At 46.9% G+C, this 20,871-nt stretch overlaps 1 protein-coding gene across 1 annotated transcript in view; it reads right to left on the bottom strand.

The window, feature by feature from the left end:
* Positions 1–20,871, bottom strand: part of LOC120403120 (E3 ubiquitin-protein ligase RNF213-like) — a 123,891-nt gene that overhangs the window by 22,937 nt on the left and 80,083 nt on the right. Inside the window, exons 36-48 of the mRNA XM_039533877.1 lie at positions 19,567–19,778; positions 17,660–17,780; positions 15,934–16,034; positions 14,965–15,138; positions 12,796–12,971; positions 12,196–12,292; positions 11,981–12,095; positions 10,509–10,692; positions 7,535–7,746; positions 6,334–6,435; positions 3,655–3,870; positions 1,493–1,574; positions 1,000–1,034 (exon numbers count right to left, since the gene is read on the bottom strand). Coding sequence (XP_039389811.1) covers positions 1,000–1,034; positions 1,493–1,574; positions 3,655–3,870; positions 6,334–6,435; positions 7,535–7,746; positions 10,509–10,692; positions 11,981–12,095; positions 12,196–12,292; positions 12,796–12,971; positions 14,965–15,138; positions 15,934–16,034; positions 17,660–17,780; positions 19,567–19,778 — 1,827 coding nt within the window. The remainder of the gene's footprint in view (positions 1–999; positions 1,035–1,492; positions 1,575–3,654; positions 3,871–6,333; positions 6,436–7,534; positions 7,747–10,508; positions 10,693–11,980; positions 12,096–12,195; positions 12,293–12,795; positions 12,972–14,964; positions 15,139–15,933; positions 16,035–17,659; positions 17,781–19,566; positions 19,779–20,871) is intronic.

Here is a 20,871-nt window from a genome sequence, read left to right as displayed (position 1 = left end):
ATTGGCTGGCCTACACAGCTCCTCGCCTGGCATGCTGGCTTGGTGTGTCACATTGTCAGGTGCCTGTCTCTGCCCAGGCATTGTGCAGGGAGCGAGGTGCCTAACTCGGGCTCTGTGGATCCCACTGCTGCTCCAGCGCTTTTCTAAGCAACTAGAAATTAGGAGTTGCCACATGCAGCATCACAACGTCCAACCCCCTTTGTGGAGCTGGGCCTAAGGCACCTCTACAAACACCCCATGTTTTGTTCCTACAGGCCATGCCAGGGACTCTTTATATTCTGTAACTGTCTCCACAGACACATCTACACATGGAACCCGCACTTACCAGTGTGGTGCCCAGCCCAGCTCTAGCGATGGCCGGGCCGTACGTAGAGATTGATGAGCCTGCTGCAGCCTGGGCTAAGAGAGGTGGGTCTTTCGGCTCAGGCAGGAAAGAACTGTGCTCTTAGCTCTGGAGGAGGCGGGTTCAGCCCCCACCCAGGGGCTCTACCACCCTTACGGGGGTGCCCCAGGGAGGGGCTACATGTGGATACAGCTCCAGACATGAAACTCTCATATCACAGGAGACTAGCACGGGGATGCACAGCAGTGAAAAGCTCAAGCCCAGACACTGTGAAGGTTTAGGTGCATATTTTTAAGTAGGGAGATCAGGTTAGACATCAGCTGGAGAGGGGGAGGGATAGCTCAGTGGTTTGAGCATTGGCCTGCTATAAACCCAGGGTTGTGAGTTCTAATCCTTGAGGGGGCCACTTAGGGATCTGGGGCAAAATCAGTACTTGGTCCTGCTAGTGAAAGCAGGGGGCTGGACTCAATGACCTTTCAGGGTCCCTTCCATTTCTATGAGATAGGTAGATCTCCATTTATTTATTTTATATATTTGTGTCAATGGCAAGTAGCCCTGTCCAAAGAAATCAGACACGTACATTCCAGAGACACAGAGACGCAGCACGAGGCTGAAGATACACACGGAACACGCAACAGCTATGAAGAGACACTTACATTTTCAATGCGCCAGTACCGCCCGCATCGGCATCCTGTGTGTGAGAGGGAAGGAGACCAATCAGCTACTGATACAGTCACTCAAACAATACGTGGTTGTCCCACGTATTTAGTCAGTATCCCGGACCTGTGGATCCTCCCCTTAGGCTGGGGGGAGGTCCTTTAGCAGTGGGCTTCGCCCGCCCACTTCCTGGATACTAATAGGACCAAGACTGACAGACCCTTTTCCAAACTTGCTCTAATTTAAGACCAGTTCCTACAGCCTCAGGGCACTTTCCTGTTAAGCAAGGCTCAGCTGGACTCAGCTATGTCCCAGCATTGCCCCATTTTGCAGGGGCTTGCAAAGGAGGTGGCACAGGAACATCTCTGTATGTATACACTATTAGAGTTAAGCCAAATGGCTGCCTCCTAGCAAATACACCTGGTGTTACAATAATGAGGCATTTAAAAGCAGCCAGAGAAAATATTGATATCAAGTTTTCCTGAGACTTACTCCACAGTTTTTCAAGCTGATTGCTTTTCCAATTCGTCACATCAAAAAGAAGGTCGCCCGGCATGGTCGGAAGGTAGGTCCCCTTGTAAACAAACCACAGTTGGACACCTTTAGTACAGCACTGGGGCAGAGCAGAAGGAAGGGCTTGTGGATAGAGCGTTGGATGGGGATTTGGGAGATACAGGTTTGGTTCCTGGCACCTTCCAGAACACAGTGACTAAGCTCAGAACCTCATTGCACCAAGCGCTGCACAGACACACAGTTACTGAGATCAGGGGCCCATCATGCCCTCATCAGAGTCCTGCACTTAAGACGGAAGAATCTCATGCACCGCTACAGGCTGGGGACCAACTGGCTAAGCAGCAATTCTGCAGAAAAGGACCTGGGGATTACAGTGGATGGTTTAGGTTGGATATTAGGAAACACTGTTTCACTAGGAGGGTGGTGAGGCACTGGACTGGGTTACCTAGGGAGGTGGTGGAATCTCCTTCCTCAGAGGTTTTTAAGGTCTGGCTTGACAAAGCCCTGGCTGGGATGATGTAGTTGGGGATTGGTCCTGCTTTGAGCAGGGGGTGGGACTAGATACCTCCTGAGGTCCCTTCCAGCCCTGATATTCTATGATTCTATGCCGGGCACTGCACAGACACACAGTGACCGAGATCAGGGTTCTGTTGTGCCCAGCACCAGACAGACACATAATGAGACAATCCCTGCCCCAACGAGTTACAATATAAATAGACAAGAGGTGGGAGGAGAAAGGTTCAGCGACTTGCCCAAGTCACCCAGGGAGAGGTGGGAACAGAACCCAGGAAACCTGAGTCTTAGTCCAGTGCCTGATCCCGCAAGGACACAGCCGCTCTGAATGGGTGATAAAACACTGGTACGGAATCATAACGCAAAATGAGCCTATGAAAGTGCTCAGCCTTCAAAGCAGGCTGCTGGCTAGGACAGATCAATTCTCACGAGGGGTGTTTGTGCTTCATGCCAAATTCTCCCCCTTCGTCCCAGGTAGAGGTTTTCATTTCCTGGTGCTAGGTGGCTTTCTCGGCCTGAGCACAGACAGCATTCTTCTTCCTCTGGGAATTTGGTACCATAATTGGGAAACTAGCCACATGAGCACAAAAAGGGAAAGAGGCATCGATGTTAAGGCCAGAAGGAACCTTTCTGACCACCCAGCCTGGCCTCCTGCATAGCACAGTCCAGAGAATCTCACCCAGCGATTCCTGCACCCAGCCTGGCCTCCTGCATAGCACAGTCCAGAGAATCTCACCCAGCGATTCCTGCACCCAGCCTGGCCTCCTGCATAGCACAGTCCAGAGAATCTCACCCAGCGATTCCTGCACCCAGCCTGGCCTCCTGCATAGCACAGTCCAGAGAATCTCACCCAGCGATTCCTGCACCCAGCCTGGCCTCCTGCATAGCACAGTCCAGAGAATCTCACCCAGCGATTCCTGCACCCAGCCTGGCCTCCTGCATAGCACAGTCCAGAGAATCTCACCCAGCGATTCCTGCATCCAGCCCAATGACTTGTGGAAACTTTGATTTCCCTTTTGATTTCAACAGGAAAATCTAACTTTATCAGCTGGCATTAAGATAACGAGTCACTGCAAACCGACACGCACAGATGGACAGACAGCCAGGCGGATCATTCAGGGCTCCAAACAATGGTAATTGAGTGAGATTCTCTGGCCTGGGTTATGCAGGGGGTTATAACGGTTCTTCCTGGCCTTAAATTCTTTCGGTGCTATTTCCCTGGAGCCCCCAGAACCTCAGGCAGATGCTGTCGTGCACATATCCCCAGCATTCGTCACTGTAGAAAGGGGGAAATGCAAATAGTGACTTTGGGGGGGTTTGGAACAGAAAATCCAAAGTCTCTGGTTAGCGACTGAGTTAACAGAACGGGGCGAGACCCAGAAGCAAAGTGCAGGTGGGATGTGGTACGATGGCCATGATTTTGGATGATCTTAAATATATCTGTATTTATAGGGACAGATCTTAAGTTCCTCCCACGCCCAAAAGCTGCTGTCCCTGACACTGCAGACAGAAATGGTCCCCGGCCGGTGCTAGGTTAAGGGCTCATGGCATAAAGGGGATTAGGTCAGTGGCTCTACAGAGCTGCTGGGGGTGAGGAGGAATACAATGGCTCTTTGCTTTAGACTCACCTTGACAGCGCTGGGCTGGAAGCAGATGGATTTGAATAGTTCGGTGAGTGGGTGCTGGGACAAGGTCAGCGTGACAGCAGTATGCAGCACCACTTCCAGCAGGGCTGCGTTCTCCTGGCTGCTCACGTCACTCATGATCTTTTCCAATTTGTTTTCCTCGGATTCTTCTGAGGGCAGCGATGCCTGTAGGAGCCTCTCCATGTGCTTTGTGATGGCCTAAATGACAATCAAATAAACCAGAGAGAGGTTTATGGGCTCTGCCGATCTCTGTTGTGTTTCATAATCAGGGTGAAATTCACCCTTGTGCAGAGGAGCCAGCACAAGACCCTGGTGTTCAGTGATGGCTCAGTGCATAGAAGCTTGCAAAGAGATCTGCTTAGTTCTGTTTCCAACTGGCTGTAATAACAAGAGATTCACTGCACCCCACCTGAAGGTGTGTCTGGGAAGCTCAGACCGTCAAGGCACATTCCCTATAATTACAGTCAGCACCAGTTAAGTCCCATTAAGTCCCTTTGCCCACAAGAGCAAACTATCCCACTGCATAGGAAAGACAGAAAGTATGGCTAGAGACCACCCTGGCTTAACCAGATCTTCAGTGATCTAATAATCAAAAAAAGAGTCCTACAAAATGTGGAAACTAGGTCAAATTACAAAGGATGAATATAAACAAATAACACAAGTATGTAGGGACAAAATTAGAAAGGCCAAGGCACAAAACGAGATCCAATTAGCTAGAGACATAATGGGTAACAATAAAACATTCTACAAATACATTAGAAACAAGAGGAAGACCAAGGACAGGCTAGGCCGGTTACTCAAAGGGGGGAGGGAACAACAACAGAAAATGTGGAAATGGCAGAGGTGTTTAATGACTTCACTGATTTGGTTTTCACCAAGAAGGTTGGTGGTGATTGGATGTCTAACGTAGTGAATGCCAGTGAAACTAAGGTAGGATCAGAAGAGAATAGGGAAATAGGGGAAAAACAACTTAAAAATTACTTGGACAAATTAGATGTCTTCAAGGCACCAGGGCCTGATGAAATGTGTCCTGGAATACTCAAGGAGCTGACTGAGGAGATATCTGAGCCATTAGCGACTATCTTTGAAAAGTCATGGAAGACGGGAGAGATTCCAGAAGACTGGAAAAGGGCAATTATAGTGCCCATCATAAAAAGGGAAATAAGGACAACCCGGGGAATTACAGACCAGTCAGCTTAACTTCTGTACCCGGAAAGATAATGGAGCAAATAATTAAGCAATCAGTTTGCAAACATCTAGAAGATGATAAGATGATAAGTAACAGTCAGCATGGATTTGTCAAAAACAAATTGTGTCAAACCAACCTGATAGCTTTCTTTGACAGGGTAACAAGACTTGTGGAGAAGCAACAGATGTGGCATATCTTGACTTTACTAAGGCTTTTGATACAGTCTCGCATGACCTTCTCATAAACAAAACTAGGGAAATGCAACGTAGATGGAGCTACTATAAGGTGGGTGCAAAACTGGTTGAAAAATCGTTTACAGAGAGTAGTTATCAGTGGTTCACAGTCATGCTGGAAGGGCATAACGAGTGGGGTCCCACAGAGATCAGTTTTGGGTCCGGTTCTGTTCAATATCTTCATCAGTGATTTAGATAATGGCATAGCGAGTATGCTTATAAAGTTTGTGGATGATACCAAGCTGGGAGGGGTTGCAAATGCTTTGGAGGACAGGATTAAAATTCAAAATGATCTGGACAAACTGGAGAAATGGTCTGAGGTAAACAGGCTGAAATTCAGTAAGGACAAATGCAAAGTGCTCCACTCAGGAAGGCACAGTCAGTTGCACACATACAGAATGGGAAATGGCTGCCTAGGAAGGAGCACTGTGGAAAGGGATCTGGGGGTTGTAGTGAACTAGAAGCTAAATATGAATCATTCAACAATGTAACACTGTTGCAAAAAAAGCAAACATCCTTCTGGGCTGTATTAGCAGGAGTGCTGAAAGCAAGACACAAGAAGTCATTCTTCCGCTCTACTCCGCGCTGATTAGGCCTCAACTGAAGTATTGTGTCCTGTTCTGGGTGCCACATTTCAGGAAGGTTGTGGACAAATTAGAGAGAGTCCAGAGAAGAGTGAAAAAATGATTAAGGGTCTAGAAAATATGACCTATAAGAGAAGATTGAAAAAATTGGGTTTGTTTAGTGTGGAGAAGAGAAGACTGGGCAGCGACATGATAACAGTTTTCAAGTACCTAAAAGGTTGTTACAGGGAGGAGGAAGAAAAATTGCTTTTCTTAACCTCTGAGGATAGGTCAAGAAGCAAAGGGCTTAAATTGCAGCAAGGGAGGTTTAGGTTGGACATTAGGGAAAACTTCCTAACTGTCAGGGTGGTGAAGCACTGGAATAAATTGCCTAGGGAGGTTGTGGAATCTCCATCGTTGGAGATTTTTAAGAGCAGGTTAGACAGACAGCTATCAGGGATAGTCTAGATGGTGCTTGGTCCTGCCATGAGTGGAGGGGGCTGGACTTGATGGTCTCTCGAGGTCCCTTCTAGTTCTCTGATTCTCTGATTCAGGTCCTACGTGGCAGATCCTCAGCTGGTGTAAATTGTGCCGGCTCTCTGCACAGGAGTGAATTTCACTCATACAGAATCACAAACCAAACCGTGTTCCATTAAGATAGAAAACAGCCACTCACTGTTATTTGCTTGGCTTCTTCAGAGTCTGTTTTTTTAATGTGGCCTCTTGCTCTGTCTAGCGTCACAAGCATCAGTGGTGTATTGGAGCTGATTTTTATGTCCTAAGGAAATAAAAATATTTTATACTTTTGTTATAAAGAAGCTGTTTATATATTATTTAGGGCACATCATTTTATAGCAAGAGGCTGCTAAAGACTCCTATCAGACCAGTTACATTTGAAGGTTAATCAAAATGTTTTTCATGTGTTTTATTATTAATTGTTATTCTTGTTTTATGTATTGTTTTATTATTTGTATTATGACAGTGACTAGAAGCCACGATCTTGTTTGGGGCCCATAGTGCCAGGCACTGCCCAGACACACAGTGACTGACATCAGGGCCCCTGAGCGATGTAGTTATACCGACCAAACCCACCATGTAGACACTGCTGTGTCAGTGAGCGGGAGAACCTCTCCTCCAGATGTAGCTACCGCCTGTCGGGGAGGTGGATTAACTACACCGACGGGCTAGATCTCTCCTGTCAGCGTAGAGCATCTTTATTAAAGCACTACAGCGGGGCAGCTGCGCCAGTGCAGTGTTTTAAGTGTAAACCTGCCCACAGTAACTAAGGTCAGAGCCCCGTTGTGCAAGGCGCTGCACCCACTTGCTGACAGACAGTCCCTGCCACAAAGAGCTCTCAATCGAAATACCAAAATCATTTTGAAAATAACACACAAAAGCACAAAGGTCGTGTCTTACCAATTCTGTGGTTAGGAGCACTTTTTGCTTATCAAGAACAAAACTGCTTTCAGCAAAGCCATTGGATGGTTCAGGGCAGTTGCCCCGGGCCCCGCACTTTGGGGGGTCCTGCACTTCAGGACGCAGGGTTGGAGCAGGGCAGGGGCTGGCGGCAGCAGGACTGGCCCTGCTCCACTCTGCCTCGCTGGCTCCCGGCAAGGCTCAGGAGAGGTGGGGTGGGGCCTTGGGGGAAGGGGCAGAATGGGGGCAGGGTAGGGAGGGGTGGAGCCGGAGCAGAGTTGGTGCAGGAAGAGGCGGGACGGGGGGGGGGGGTTATCCCAGGCCCTGCACCCCGCTAGGGATGGCCCTGGCTTTCAGGTGAATACAGGTCTCTTGAATTAACCATCCTGCAGAAAGGAGATGCAAACTATTCATACAGTTTCTGCAAGCACAAAATTCTGTCACCTTTCGAATCCACTTACCTGAGAAGTCTCAATCCCTCTGGGTAAAATCCACGGCTCTTGCTGAAGAATCTTCTGCATTATGTTCAGCCCATAGAAATTACAAAGATTTCTAATAAGGAATATTTGAGGCCAAGGTGTTTGGGCCTTTTCAACCAGATTTTTCATGGAATTCACAAGTTGGGACTGTTTCTCTGCAGTCTCAGCACTGGTCCCTGGATTCTGGTCTGCAGCTGCCAAGCAGAGTTCAGTATTAGCCCCAAACCAATGCAATATTGCTGACTAGCTTCACAGTTGTTCAAACCTCATACATAATGCAGCAATGTTACCATAGTATTTAAGATAAAAGAAGAAAGTCAAGAAAGACCCTATTTGAATAGATACACTGCATCTGAACCAGAAGGAAGAGTCCTTCCATTAACCCTTCTGAAGTGAAGATTTACAGGTATAAAATGCAATACCACCTCTCAGTGGAAAACTGCTTCATGGATAAAATTCACCCTGAAGAACTAAATGTGGCCACCATTAATTTTGTGGCAACAGTGAGTTTAGTCTGGCAGAGCCTACAGCATTCAGAGAGGTCAACCACTAATTTTAAAGTCTCAGATTTTCAAGTCAAAAGGGCCCATTGTGTCCACCCAGTCCAGCCTCCTACATAATCTTGTAAATCAAGATTGGATGTTTTTATAAAAGTGATGCTCTAGGAATTATTTGGGGGAGGTTCTGTGGCTTGTGCTGTACTAGATGATCACAATATTCCCTTCTGATTTGGGAATCTATGAATAACCCAGGCCAGAGAATTTCCCCAAGTGATTCCTGCATCTGGCCCAATAATTCCTGGCTGAGCTAGAGCGGAGCTTTGAGAAAGAGACTTAAATTCTTGACTTAAATACTTTAAAAACTCATTTAAAGAAGCTTTTACCCTGTCTCTTTTAATTTGGAGACCTCATACCAAGTGAAATTGAGGGGAAAGATCATTTCACTAAAGTCAGCTGGGTAAATGTGCTGGCCATACAGAAGTGGGACATTTGTTTCTGTAGGTACCACACACTTTTGTATATCTTGTCATTTAAAGTTTTATTTTCCAGTAATGATCAGAGCTGGCTGGAAAATGGAATTTCTGTTCTGTGGGAAATTCTGACATTTCTAAATTTGTGTTGGTCCCAAATGATGAGGAAAAGTCAAAATCTCGAAATATTTCATGTATGAAATATTCCAATTCAGAAAGATCTGTAAGCAGAGTCTGAATGAGCTCTCCACTGATATCTAGTGGTGAGCTGGGGGAGAAGACGTGAGGAGCTGACCTAGTTTGCACAGACACGCCCACTCTGCCTAGATGTGCAGCATGACGGAGCCGCTTTGCCCAAATGATCACTTTTAGCTGGTGCTGGATTGCAAGTCACTTTGGTATTGGGTGCAGGAGTGATAACGTTTTATTATCCTTGTTGTGTGAACAGAGGGCAGCAGATCTGAGCTTGGCATACCCTGCCTGAGAGGCTCAACCTCAACTGAACTCCACTCGCTAAGCAGGGGTGGGAGCGCTGAAGCCCAGTGGAGAGGTGAGAGGGTGAGGACAGGTGTCTGTACATGGTGGGTGTGGGCTCTGCCGAAGAGTTCTAGACACCGTTTGTCCTTCCCCCCTCCACTGTTTAATGACAGAACTGATTAAGATTCAGCTGAGAGTCTTGTTTTGGATCATTAGAGCTGGAATCACCAATAACCAGGTCCAAGCATCAGAGCTGCTATGGGACAGTGTCTCTGGTAAAAGTGGCTGCCCAGCCTGCACTAGCAATGAGGCTCCCCCAGTAACAGCTGAAATCACTGAGAGCTGCGTTAAGTGGTGGGACCTCAATACATTCCAGAGGCTGCAGTAGAGGGGAATGGTGGGGTGAGCGATGTCAGAGCAGCTGACACAGAAGCAAGTGGCTGCCAGAGCAACCAATAGCGGAGTGAGCTGGTGGAGCGAGTGGCAGCAGAGCGAGTGGCCGATAAAGTGGCTGACGGCACAGCGAGCAGTGGTGGAGTGAGTGGCCAATGGTGGAGCGACAGCTGAGGCATTGCTGGGTGTCTTTCACCCCAGGGGTAGGAGGTGAACTCACACCGATGCACCTCTGAACTCTGGGTCTTCACTGACCAAGGACAACAAGTGTGAGTGGGGTGCGGTGGAGGGACAGGGGAGTGGTGTGTTAAAGGGACATTTGTTTGTCAGACTTTCACACCACAAGGTGAGAGACTGAGGAAAAGGACACTCCCCCGTGTACTCTGGTGAGTGTTTTGTTCATGGTTATATGTTTTTGAATCAGGTGGTGTTTTCCCAAATTAATGCTGGGTTCCTTTCCCCTTTTACTACAAGTTTTCTTTTCCATACACAGACTCGGTGCTTGTGAGAGGGGAAGCATTGCCTCTTGGAGGCTCCCAGGGGTGGTGTGTAATTTTTCCAGGGTACTGGGCAGAGGCTTGAACTAGTTCTGTGTTGTATTATCAAAAGGCACCCCTAGATACTGAACCTGGCCCTTGTTGCTGCCAACTCCACCTGGCAGAAGGGTGACACATAGAAACAACCTTATTGAAATGAAACATTTGATAATGTCAAAACATTTCATTTTGATCATCTCATATATAATATAATATATGAAAGTCAAAATGAGAAAATTGAACTGAAACGATAAAGCTAAAACAAAAAGTAAAAGTCAAAATGAAACAATGGACAATAAAATATCAAATAAAAGGCTCCATTTCAATTTCAAAATGTTTGAAAACTTTTCTCTTGAAAATTTCATCAAAATCGACACGTTCCCACAAAACATTTCAGTTCGGAAGGGACAGCATTTTCTAATGGAAAACCGTCCAGCTGAAAATGTTTTGATCAGCTCTGAAAATTACTCTGCACAAACACAACCCTTAAAGCAAACAACATCCACGGAGCTGTATTGTTCTCTAACCAATCTCTCCTGATGTCCAGCACGACTGGAAAACGGTTAGAAACTCCACTTACCACTTGGCAGCTCTCTGCCAAGAACAGCTGCAACGTTACCGATGGCGAGTCGGAGCTTAGCAATGAACTGCAGGTTTTCAATGCTGGTGACGGTGGCAGAGCTGGGAGCAGACAGATCTGCAGTGGAGAGCACGTGCTCCGAATTCCGGATGGCGTCTTCTTGAAAGGAGGAATACATAAAATCCTGTTCAAGAGAGAGAATTTAAAAAAATGTACAGTGGTGAACAGACAGTACCTCTGTGTGAAGGGGATGCAGTTGGTTGGGCAGGTTTTTTTTAATGACTCAACTCTTCCCTTCTCCCCACACCACACAGCAGACGTTAACCTTAAAGGCTACAAAAAATAAAACCGTTCTGGTCATTTTGAAACAGAGCCACTGATTAAAAATAAAAAATAACAGCCTGGGGGTAAGAGCTCCTGTCTCTCTCCCCCGTCCACTTCTCCCCACCTTGGTTTCTATCCTCCCACATCTTCTGCCCCCTCTGCTCCTTCCCTTCTCCCTGCTTCCCAGCTTCTACGAGCCTACAGATACATTTTTCAAAAGTCCCAAAGTGATTTAGGTGCTGAAAGTTGCTAAACACCTATGGGACTTAGACTCCTACGTGACTTGGGCACTGCTGAAAATTTTCCCCTAAGTCGCATTGAAAGTCAGTGAGATTTAGGCCCCTAAATAATAACCAAATAATAACCAAAGTTATTTCTGAAAATGGGAGAACTGGCCATTACTTGTGTGTTTCTCCTTTTCTGGGTGCCCAACGTGAGATACCTGGGTCTGATTTGCAGAAGTGCTGAGTATTCACAGCTGCAGCCGAGGTCAACGGGAGCTGTGCTATGAACACATAAAATGCTATAAAAATGCTAAGTACTCTGCTTGTCAGGCCCTGGGGATCTCAAACTGGGCACCCAAAATTAGTGGAGACTTCTGGCAATTTGACCGTAATCTCTCTGTGTCTCAGTGCAACTGCTGTAAAATGGGCATAATAATATCGCCGAACCTCACAGGGGCATTGTGAAGATGAATTCATTAATGTTTGTGAGGCACTCTGATACTCTAGCAAGAGCACCATAGAATTAATACTTCTGTATTCGGCGCAGGGTCTGGGTGGTGTGCAGAGAATGAGGCGGGGGCCACACACGTTTGTACAGCACCTAGCACAATGGGGAGTATGGCCTATGATTAGTACTCCTAGGCGCTACAATAATATAAATACATAAATAAATATTGAGTAAATTCATATACTGAATGAGGCAGGGATTCTGTGGAAAAAATAGTATCTGGTTATGTAATTGCAGACTGTATCGTAATGCATATGCCAGAGCACAACAAGTGAAGACTGCACAGGTAACCTTAATTTTAGCATTTCCTAACATTGGAGTAACTGGACTTGGCAACCTTAACTATTCTTTTCACATAGTTATTATGGATCTAATAAAATGTCTACATTTATCCACAGACTCTTCATGGGACTCACCTCAAAGCAGCACACTACCATGAAATAGAAATCACTGCGACTGCTTTGATTTAATGATAATACTTCCTCCATCCTGGAGAGATAGCCTTCCAGGTGTTCCTTCACATCGTCTAGTCTAGGAGGAAATGGACATAAGTTATAAAAACTGAATATACGCAACGTGGATCTGAGAGTGAAATAGAGTTAACATAACCACTGAAAGCCCTAGAACCAACCTGCATCGGAGCAGCATTTTCAAAAGGGAAGACTTGACAGTAGGACTCGGGTCCATGCACTCTTCAAAGGGCGACAAGTCACTCGTTGGTTTGTACACTTAAACCAAAGAGTAGAAAGGATTACTTCTTTTTTTTCCTGAGCACGAGATCAGATCCCCAACTGGTGTGAACCAGCCATAGCTACACTGGTGTCAATGGGTCAGATCCCCAACTGGTGTGAACCGGCCATAGCTACACTGGAGTCAATGGGTCAGATCCCCAACTGGTGTGAACCGGCCATAGCCTCATTGGAGTCAATGGGTCAGATTCCCAGCTGGTGTGAACCAGCTATAGCCTCACTGGAGTCAATGGGTCAGATCCCCTGCTGGTGTGAACCAGCCATAGCCTCACTGGAGTCAATGGGTCAGATCCCCAGCTGGTGTGAATTGCCCTAAAAGCTCCAACACCAGAAGGCAAATAAAAAGAACCTCATATTTATTGTTTGGGTTTTTATCTCATGATTTTAAAGTCACTCTCATGAGTTTTGGGGCCTGACTCGGGATATCTGAACAACTGGGATTGGCGGGATCGAGCCGTTCCTGTGTTACACACATCACTCACCCCTTCTAATCTCTTGATGTTCTGGGTTAGAAGGTTTGCAGGCCACGAACTTAATCAGTTGTTCGATGATCTTTGCAGATGGAGGGATTTTGTCCCCAAAACAGTAACTACTGACAAACTCCACAAAGAAGGAGTTGCACTTCCTCCTGAATTTGTTGTGACTTGCAACTGTTTCCCTAGGGCGAGAAAATGATTTTTTTTTAAAATGTCACTATTTTAATATATAAGGTAGCAGACAAAATCAGAATGGCTGGAAGCTGAAGTTAAATATATTGAGATTGGAAAAAAGGCAAAAATTGTAACCTTGAGGATGATTAACCATTGGAACAAGTTACCAAGGGAAGTGGTGGTTTTGCCATCATCTGAAATCTTTAAATCAAGACTGAATGTGTTTCTGAAAGATCTGCTATAGCTCAAGCCAAAGTGATGTGCATGATGCAGAAATCACTGGTAAGATTCTCTGGCCTAATGACCTAATGGTCCCTTCTGACCTTAACATCTGTGAATCTACAAATCTCTCTGTGCTGAAACATGCACAAAGCCAGGGCCGGCTCCAGGCACCAGCGAAGGAAGCAGGTGCCTGGGGCGGCCAATAGAAAGGGGCGGCAGTCTGTCCATTGTTGGAGCGGCATGTCCGGGTCTGTGGCAGCAATTCAGTGGCAGGTCCTTCACTCCATCTCTTCCTCTTCGGCGGCAGCTCAATCGGGTTTTCCTTTTTTTTTTAATTCGCTGCTTGGGGCAGCAAAAAACCTGGAGCCAGCCCTGCACATAGGCCATAGCTCCACTACTCTTGCTAAGTTAAGGGGACTTAAGTGTGTACCGAGAGTAGACTTGATCCTGTAAAGTCAATAATAATTTCTCCATTATATGAATTATTCCCCACTCTGGACAAAATGACTTTATTCACCGGGAATTAATGTTGCCAAATTCTATCCCTCATTTCAGCCCTTCTCCCAGGAATGTCAGCCCAAAGCCAATCACTCAGTCCCCAGGGAGACGACCCGTTCTAAACAAGAGCCCAAGGCAGACAGCAAATTCTCCTGCTGCTCACACAGCTCCCCCTACCCAAAACTCTGCATTACCCCAAAATAACAACACGCATTGTCTTCCCTAGAATTGAAACCTGCTCGCCGGCTGTGAAAAACCAGTGTGTGTAACAGCGCTACCTGGTGACAGCTGCGTAATGACATAATTCCAGAAAAACGCTTAACAAATCATTTATGGCTCGTAAAAGTGTATCTAAAAATAATTACCTAAAATCAGAAAAAGCTGACCCCTGACTCTGGAGCCCTGGGCTCAGTCCTCCAACGCGTGCTGTAATCAGCGGGTGAAGGTAAGACGGGGAGCACAGAGGAGTCACTTGCAGCTTTCTGAACCTGGGACCAGCTAGTGGCCTTTGGGCCTCCAGCATAGCTTAGGGCTGCCTGTGAACGGACCAGCTGGCTATGACGCTAAGGGCTGGATGTTCTGAGGCCAGTCGCCTGTCCCCCATACATGGCCTCTGCACCAGGCTTGACACAGAACTGCCCACAGATACACAGGTGCCCCACCCCCATTCTGCCTCTCCCCCCAGGCTCCTCCCCTACTCTGCCCCCTCCTGAGGCCCCGCCCCACTCTGCCTCTTCCTGCCCCCTAAGCACCTCCCACTTCTCTGCCTCTGCCCCCGAGGCTCCCCCCCAACCCTGCTACCACTTGCTCCTCTCCGCCCCCTCCCCCGAGGCTCCCCCCTGCTAGCTCCTCTCTGCCCCCTCCCCAAGGTGCCACCGACCTGCCCACCACTCACTCCTCTCCACCCCCAACCACCTGCTTTCAGTCCCCTTGGTGCCACCAGAGCCCCCCTTTATAATCTGCAACTTCAGATATTTACAGTCCTGGGCCCCAGTCCTGCAAAGGGATCAGTGTGTGCAGACCCTGCATGCACAAAGTCCCATTAAAGTCACTGTTCGTGGACAGACCAATCTCAGCAAATCCTTCAGCAGAAGGAGGAGCTATGTCCGGTAACAGTCTGGGAGAGGGAGCGGACTGTTTTTCTAAGAGCTCACAGCAATGTAGTGGAGGGGTGTGGAAGAAAAGCAATCATTCTGGCCACGCTGTCGGTAACTGAGATTAGTGGGAATATTACTGCTTAACAAATCTCCCAAATCACAGAGTCAGGCGACTGTGCAATACCTGGTGATCTGGGAGGCAGTGGGCACGTAATCCTCAGGGACGCTCTCCTTGCAGATCTTGCACTGCCTGATGTTCCACTCCCGGATGCACTGGGTGCAGAAAATGTGACCGCAGGGCAGCTCAGCCGGGTCAGTGATCTCGTTCTGGCAGCTTTTGCACTCGTTCACGCCCTTCCTGAAAGACACCACGAAAGCAAGATGCAATTCACGGGGTCTGATTCTCCACTGCCTTGTGCCTTACAGAGTCACAAAAGAAAGAAAGAAAGAAAGAAAGAAAGAAAGAAAGAAAGAAAGAAAGAAAGACAGACAGCCTTGCATAACTGGGCTCAAGCTCCATGGCAATATACATAAGCCCAATTGCCATAGGATGTCTGGCTTCTTTAAATAAAGCAGGTCCTGCTCTTCTCTGCCAGAACAGGTGCTTTCAGTTTGGCCAATGAAAAGGTAGAACATTATCTGGGGCTACATAGGATCAGGGAGAATCAGAGAGGGAGGAAGTCCCTGAAGGAGGCTGCAGGAGGTTCCTGGGGAAAGGCTGAAGGCAGAGGAGCAGCGGAAGGGTTCGCTGGCTGACCTCCCCAAGCCAAAGAGCCAGGGCCAGGAAGGGCTGAAGGCAAGGGGAGTAGCAGAGGGGATTACCTGCTGACATCACCACCCAGAAGAACTGGAAAAAGTTAGTGGAACAGGAGGAGTGATGGATGTTCCCTGGTTAGTCCTGGTGTGAAGGTGCCCAGCTACAAGGGGGTGCTCAGGGGAGGTGGAATCATTCACACCCGTGGTACATAATGCAAATGTTTTCCATAAGTGTGGGTACAGCACTGAATGCTGAGTTACATGGTACATGGAAATAAAAAGATTGTCGGGAAATAAACTAACTTGCAAGCGTAATTAATAGACACGTTGCCTGCTAAAAATGCTCTTGCTGAAAATTTACCCACAATGGTCTTTTTTGCTTGTTTGCTCGACTTACACAAGATAGACGGTAGCAGCATTGTTGCTGCATCTCTTCAGCACTTTTGTCACAACGTCAAAAATCTTTGCTGGTTCATGGTCTTCAATTTTGTACAGTAACTACAGAAAATAAAGCACAGTGAATGTCATTACATTCTAAGTGACAAAAGAAGTGTTAAAAAAGTTACATTTGCAAAAGCAAGCACTCAAAAGTTAAGATATGCCAGCATCAAGGTTCCCCATTCAACCTTAACTCTGCCCCTTTAGGGCATGCATTCTGATAGTCTTGTACAACATCACATAGGAAGTCTGGGGCAGAGCCCAGATTAGATCCCAAGTCTCCTGAGTCCCAGCCCAGACCCTTAAACATTCTCCCTCATTCACTGTTCATCCTGTGCACTGAATGAGGCTGGAGTCTGATAGAACACCTGTCATGTGATCATGTAATTAAAGACTGTATCCTAATGCAGAAGCACAGGGGGGCTGAATTAAGGTTACAGAGGTTTTCAGAAAGACCTGGAAACAAACTTTGAAAACTTGGGTGCCTGATGTTATGCACACATATCCATGCTGGGTTCACCAGCTGAGAAAGGCTGGTCAAAACATGTTGTTGATAGAAAACTGGGTTATTGACTAACAAAAACTTTAATGGATGTTGTCTGTGTTCCTGTAAAAACTTTTTTGTCGAAAAAATCAAACCCTGAAACATGGAAATTATATTTTACACTACAATACCCACATATTTTGTATAATCTAATACCAAAATATTAAGAATCAAAACATTTGAATCAACCCAAAACTAATTGTTTCCCCCAAATTTTTCTTTGTGGAAATTTTGGAATTTTCAGTTTTTGTTCCAATTTGGAATGAAGCCAATTTTCCAAATCTCCGTATCCTTTGCCAAACAGATTTTCTGTCCTATGTAAGTCTCTAATTCTGGGGTGAGGATTGCAGGGGGCCCAGGTGTAGTATCACTGTGCAACAGGGGCAGGAGACAGTATGTAGGGGAGCTGTGCAGAGACAGTGCAGCTTGGGCCACTTGCAGGCGACCTCCTGATCTCTTGTGGGGACCCCATGTCCAGGGGCAGCTCCAGGCACCAGCACGCTAAGCACGTGCCTGGGGTGGGAAGCCATGGGAGGTGCTCTGCCGGTCGCTGCGAGGGCGGCAGGCAGGTTGCCTTCGGTGGCATGCCTGTGGAGGATCCGCTGGTCCTGCGGCTTCGACGGACCTCCCGCAGCCATGCCGCTGAATCCGCGGGACCAGGGACCTCCCGCAGACAAGCCGCTGAAGGCAGCCTGCCTGCCGTGCTTGGGGCGGCAAAATACCTAGAGCCGCCCCTGCCCATGTCTCATGTGGGTGAAGGATGGGGGTGGTTTAATCCTCTGAGGACAGGAATCCTCTCTAGAGCTGGGTGAATAATGGATTTTTCGGTTCACTGACAATTCAAAAAAAAATGGACTGGAATATTTAGAGTATTATATACCAACACTGTGTCTGGTATCTGCCTGCTCCCCCATCCTGAAGGGAGGCCTCTATCAGAGCCTAACAAAACAATTTGGCAAAACCAACACAAATTCAGGAAGCATTTTGGTATTGTGAAATCTGCATTTTTCTCCAGAAAAAGTTTTGGATGAAAAATGTCTTCCAGTGGTCCTCCTTCCCAACTCTGCCGGGTCCTAGGGGCTGTAGCCTCTTGTTCCATGCGGTTTCAAAGGGGCAGTGGGGCGCTATTTTATACACCTACATTCCAGAGGAAGACAAACTGCTTCACAACGAGCTTTAGCAGCTTCTCGTCCACGTTTGTTTCATCGTGTAGCAGGTGATCGATGAGCAGGTAGACGATGTTGGTGCAATTCCACTGGTGTCTGAAAAAGAGACAGAACTGCCTCACTGAGAGTAGCTGAGCCTTGTCTGCTGGGAAAAATAATTCTTCCCCACATCTTTGGACAAAACCAACCACTTGGAATCCGGGGCCAGTCCTATTTAACATATTCATAAACGATCTGGAAAAAGGGGTAAACAGTAAGATGGCAAAATTTGTAGATGATACAAAACTACTCAAGATAGTTAAGTCCCAGGCAGACGGTGAAGAGCTACAAAAGGATCTCACAAAACTGGGTGACAGGGCTGGTATGACATACTGGTCCTACCAGCAGGGCCACCAATGGGAGGGAGCAAAAGGGCAGCTGCCCCTGGGCCCAGAGATTTAAAAGGGCCCGGGGCTCCCAGCTGCTGCTACCGCAGCAGCGGTGGCTGGAGCTTTGGCCCTTAAAATCACTGCCGGAGCCCCGGGGCTCCCGGCTGCCGCAGAAGTGGCAGCACTAAAGGGCTGGCTGAGGGAGTCTGGTCCCCAGCTCCATCCCTTCCGCCCAAGGCCCCGCCCCCACACCTTGCCCAGGACCCCGGCTGCCATGCGAACCGGTAAGTTACTTTCTCCCCTGCAAAGGGCCCAGAAGGGGGACATCAGGGACTAGTGAAGGGATCTAGGATGTTTACTTTACCATTTGAACTAACAGAGTGTAACAGGGTCTCCTGGCTCCTCCTCCTGTTCTGGTCTGGTCTACAAACTACTCGGAGACCCTTGTGCTGGTCCAACAGGTTGTGCAGTTTATTTACAAATGAATTCCCACCATCTTCATAATACATACAGCTCCCATAACAAGCAGAGGAGAACAATCTCTCTCTCCCCCTTACTGCCTGCTTCCCCCTTTTCCACTTCCTTTCTGTGCCTGTTTGTGGGCTCTGCCTAATGGCTTAATTAACCTTTCTGCCCTGCCCCATCCTCAAATTAGGCACCGCCCTGCTTAATCAGCTCCATTCTACCTTGCTTGATTGGAGCTGCTGTGAAGAGAGAGCTGACTCCGCCTTTCTTGTCTGTCACACAGAGTAACACAGCGGCAAAGTAACGGGCTTTTATCTGCTATGTCAGGGATGGGCAACCTTTCAGAAGTGGTGTGCTGAGTCTTCATTTATTCACTCTAGCTGAAAGTTTTGCGTGCCAGTGATACATTTTAACATTTTTAGAAGGTCTCTTTCTATAAGTCTATAATATATATAACTAAACTATTGTTGTATGTAAAGTAAATAAGGTTTTTAAAATGTTTAAGAAGCCTCATTTAAAATTAAATTAAAATGCAGAGCCCCCCAGACTGGAGGCCAGGACTTGGGCAGTGTGAGTGCCACTGAAAATCAGCTTGCGTGCCGCCTTCGGCACGTGTGCCATATGTTGCCTACCCCTGTGCTATGTAGACCAGCCACTAATAGGGTCTCAGGAAACACTTAGCCACTATCTACCAGAAAGTTGATTGGAACATGGAAGGGTTTTTTCCCCTCCATGGAAAATTATGACTTTTCATTGAGAAAACAAATCCCATTTTTTTTCCAGTAACTGAAGGTTTTGGTTAAAAAAAATGCAAAAAATCAAAACATTTGATTTCCAAAATTTTTAGTTTTCAAGTTTTTCTATATAAATTTGGAAAATTCTGAGGAAATCTGATACTATCTGCAAAAAAATATGTTTAAAGGAAAACCTATCTTTCTGTCTGGGGAAAAAAAAGTTTTCACAGAAAAAGTTTGACTGTTACACATTTAAAAAATGTTTATATTCTTTAAAATATACAGACAGTTTTTGTGGGGAGGGGTAACACTTACAATACACTGTTCAATAATTTCTTTTTGTTCAATAATTCCTCTTTGTTATCGTACAGTCTCATCTGGTAGTCGTCCAATGTGATCAGCTCCTCAGTGTGCTTAATGGACTTGATCCTTTTCAGCCAGGTGAGGCAGGCGCTGAATGGCAGAAGCTGCTTCTCTGTGGGCTGCAGCTGCTTCAGGACAATGCTCACGGCATCAAGAGCTACAAACTAAAATGACATTTAAAAACAAATCCCATGAGCTAGCCATTGTGTTTCGGGGGGAGGGGAAAGAGGAGAGAAAACACCAGGGCAGGCATATCGCTTGCTGAGGAGCTGAAGCAATGGAACTGGAGAAGGTTATGAAGGAAGGACCGGTGGCTGCACGCACAGAGATACATGCACACACACATGCGCTCTCAGGCAAGATCTGCTCATCAGCAGGGACTGAGCTCTGGTGGTTCAGCATCATCGGCAAAGCCTCCCACCACCTGAGCTGAAGGGATAACCCCACTAATGGCAAGACAGGAGCAGAAGCCGCGATACAGTCACAACTTCTGCGCCAGCGTGTTACACATCCAGCTGCCGAGGCAAAGGAACAAGGAAAGGAGGGAGAGAAATCCCACGTTTGTTTCCAAGCAGTGCAGACTGTAACAGAGCCACAGAACATCATTCCCCCTCCTCTTCAGGACCTAAGTGCCCTGAGTCGAGGGTCTTGTCACCTAATCAAGTTTTAAGCCTGATCTAACCCCCCATGAAATCAATCCATCTTCCCACTGACAGCCACAGGAGTTGGAGCCAGCCCTTAACCATGATATTAAATTGGTTCAGGCTGCTGTGGATTTAATCTGGTCTGGCTTGTTAATGTGGACAGGGCCATGGCAGGTATAAGCCATTTTTAAAGAGGGGTTAAAACTGGTTTGGATAACACAGCTTCTGGTCCAGTGTGGACGGCACTTGCATCAAACAAAACCAGGTGGCTTAAAATTGTAGTGACCATCTCCTAATGCCAAGGATATTATATGATACAAAGCACATGTGGCTTGGTCGCAGCACTGCTGAGAAGGATCTGGGAGTTGTGGTGGATGTGATGGTATACGATTAAAATATAACTGTGTATATCATGTTGCTACCACTGTTATATAATTGCTACAAATATTACACAAAGTATATTATGTAAGGTGTGAATGGAAAAGTTATGCTTTGCTGAATGCGATTATCCTATTTGTATGCATATGTCATTGTTGTATCTGTCATTATGAATATTGACTATGTACGAGTATTTCAGATGTGTTTGCTCCTGGGGTGACACCCACCAGGTAGT

The sequence above is a fragment of the Mauremys reevesii genome, linkage group 4, assembly GCF_016161935.1.
Source record: "Mauremys reevesii isolate NIE-2019 linkage group 4, ASM1616193v1, whole genome shotgun sequence".
Classification (NCBI taxonomy): Eukaryota; Metazoa; Chordata; order Testudines; family Geoemydidae; genus Mauremys; species Mauremys reevesii.
This window is presented reverse-complemented; position numbering and strand designations above follow the sequence as displayed.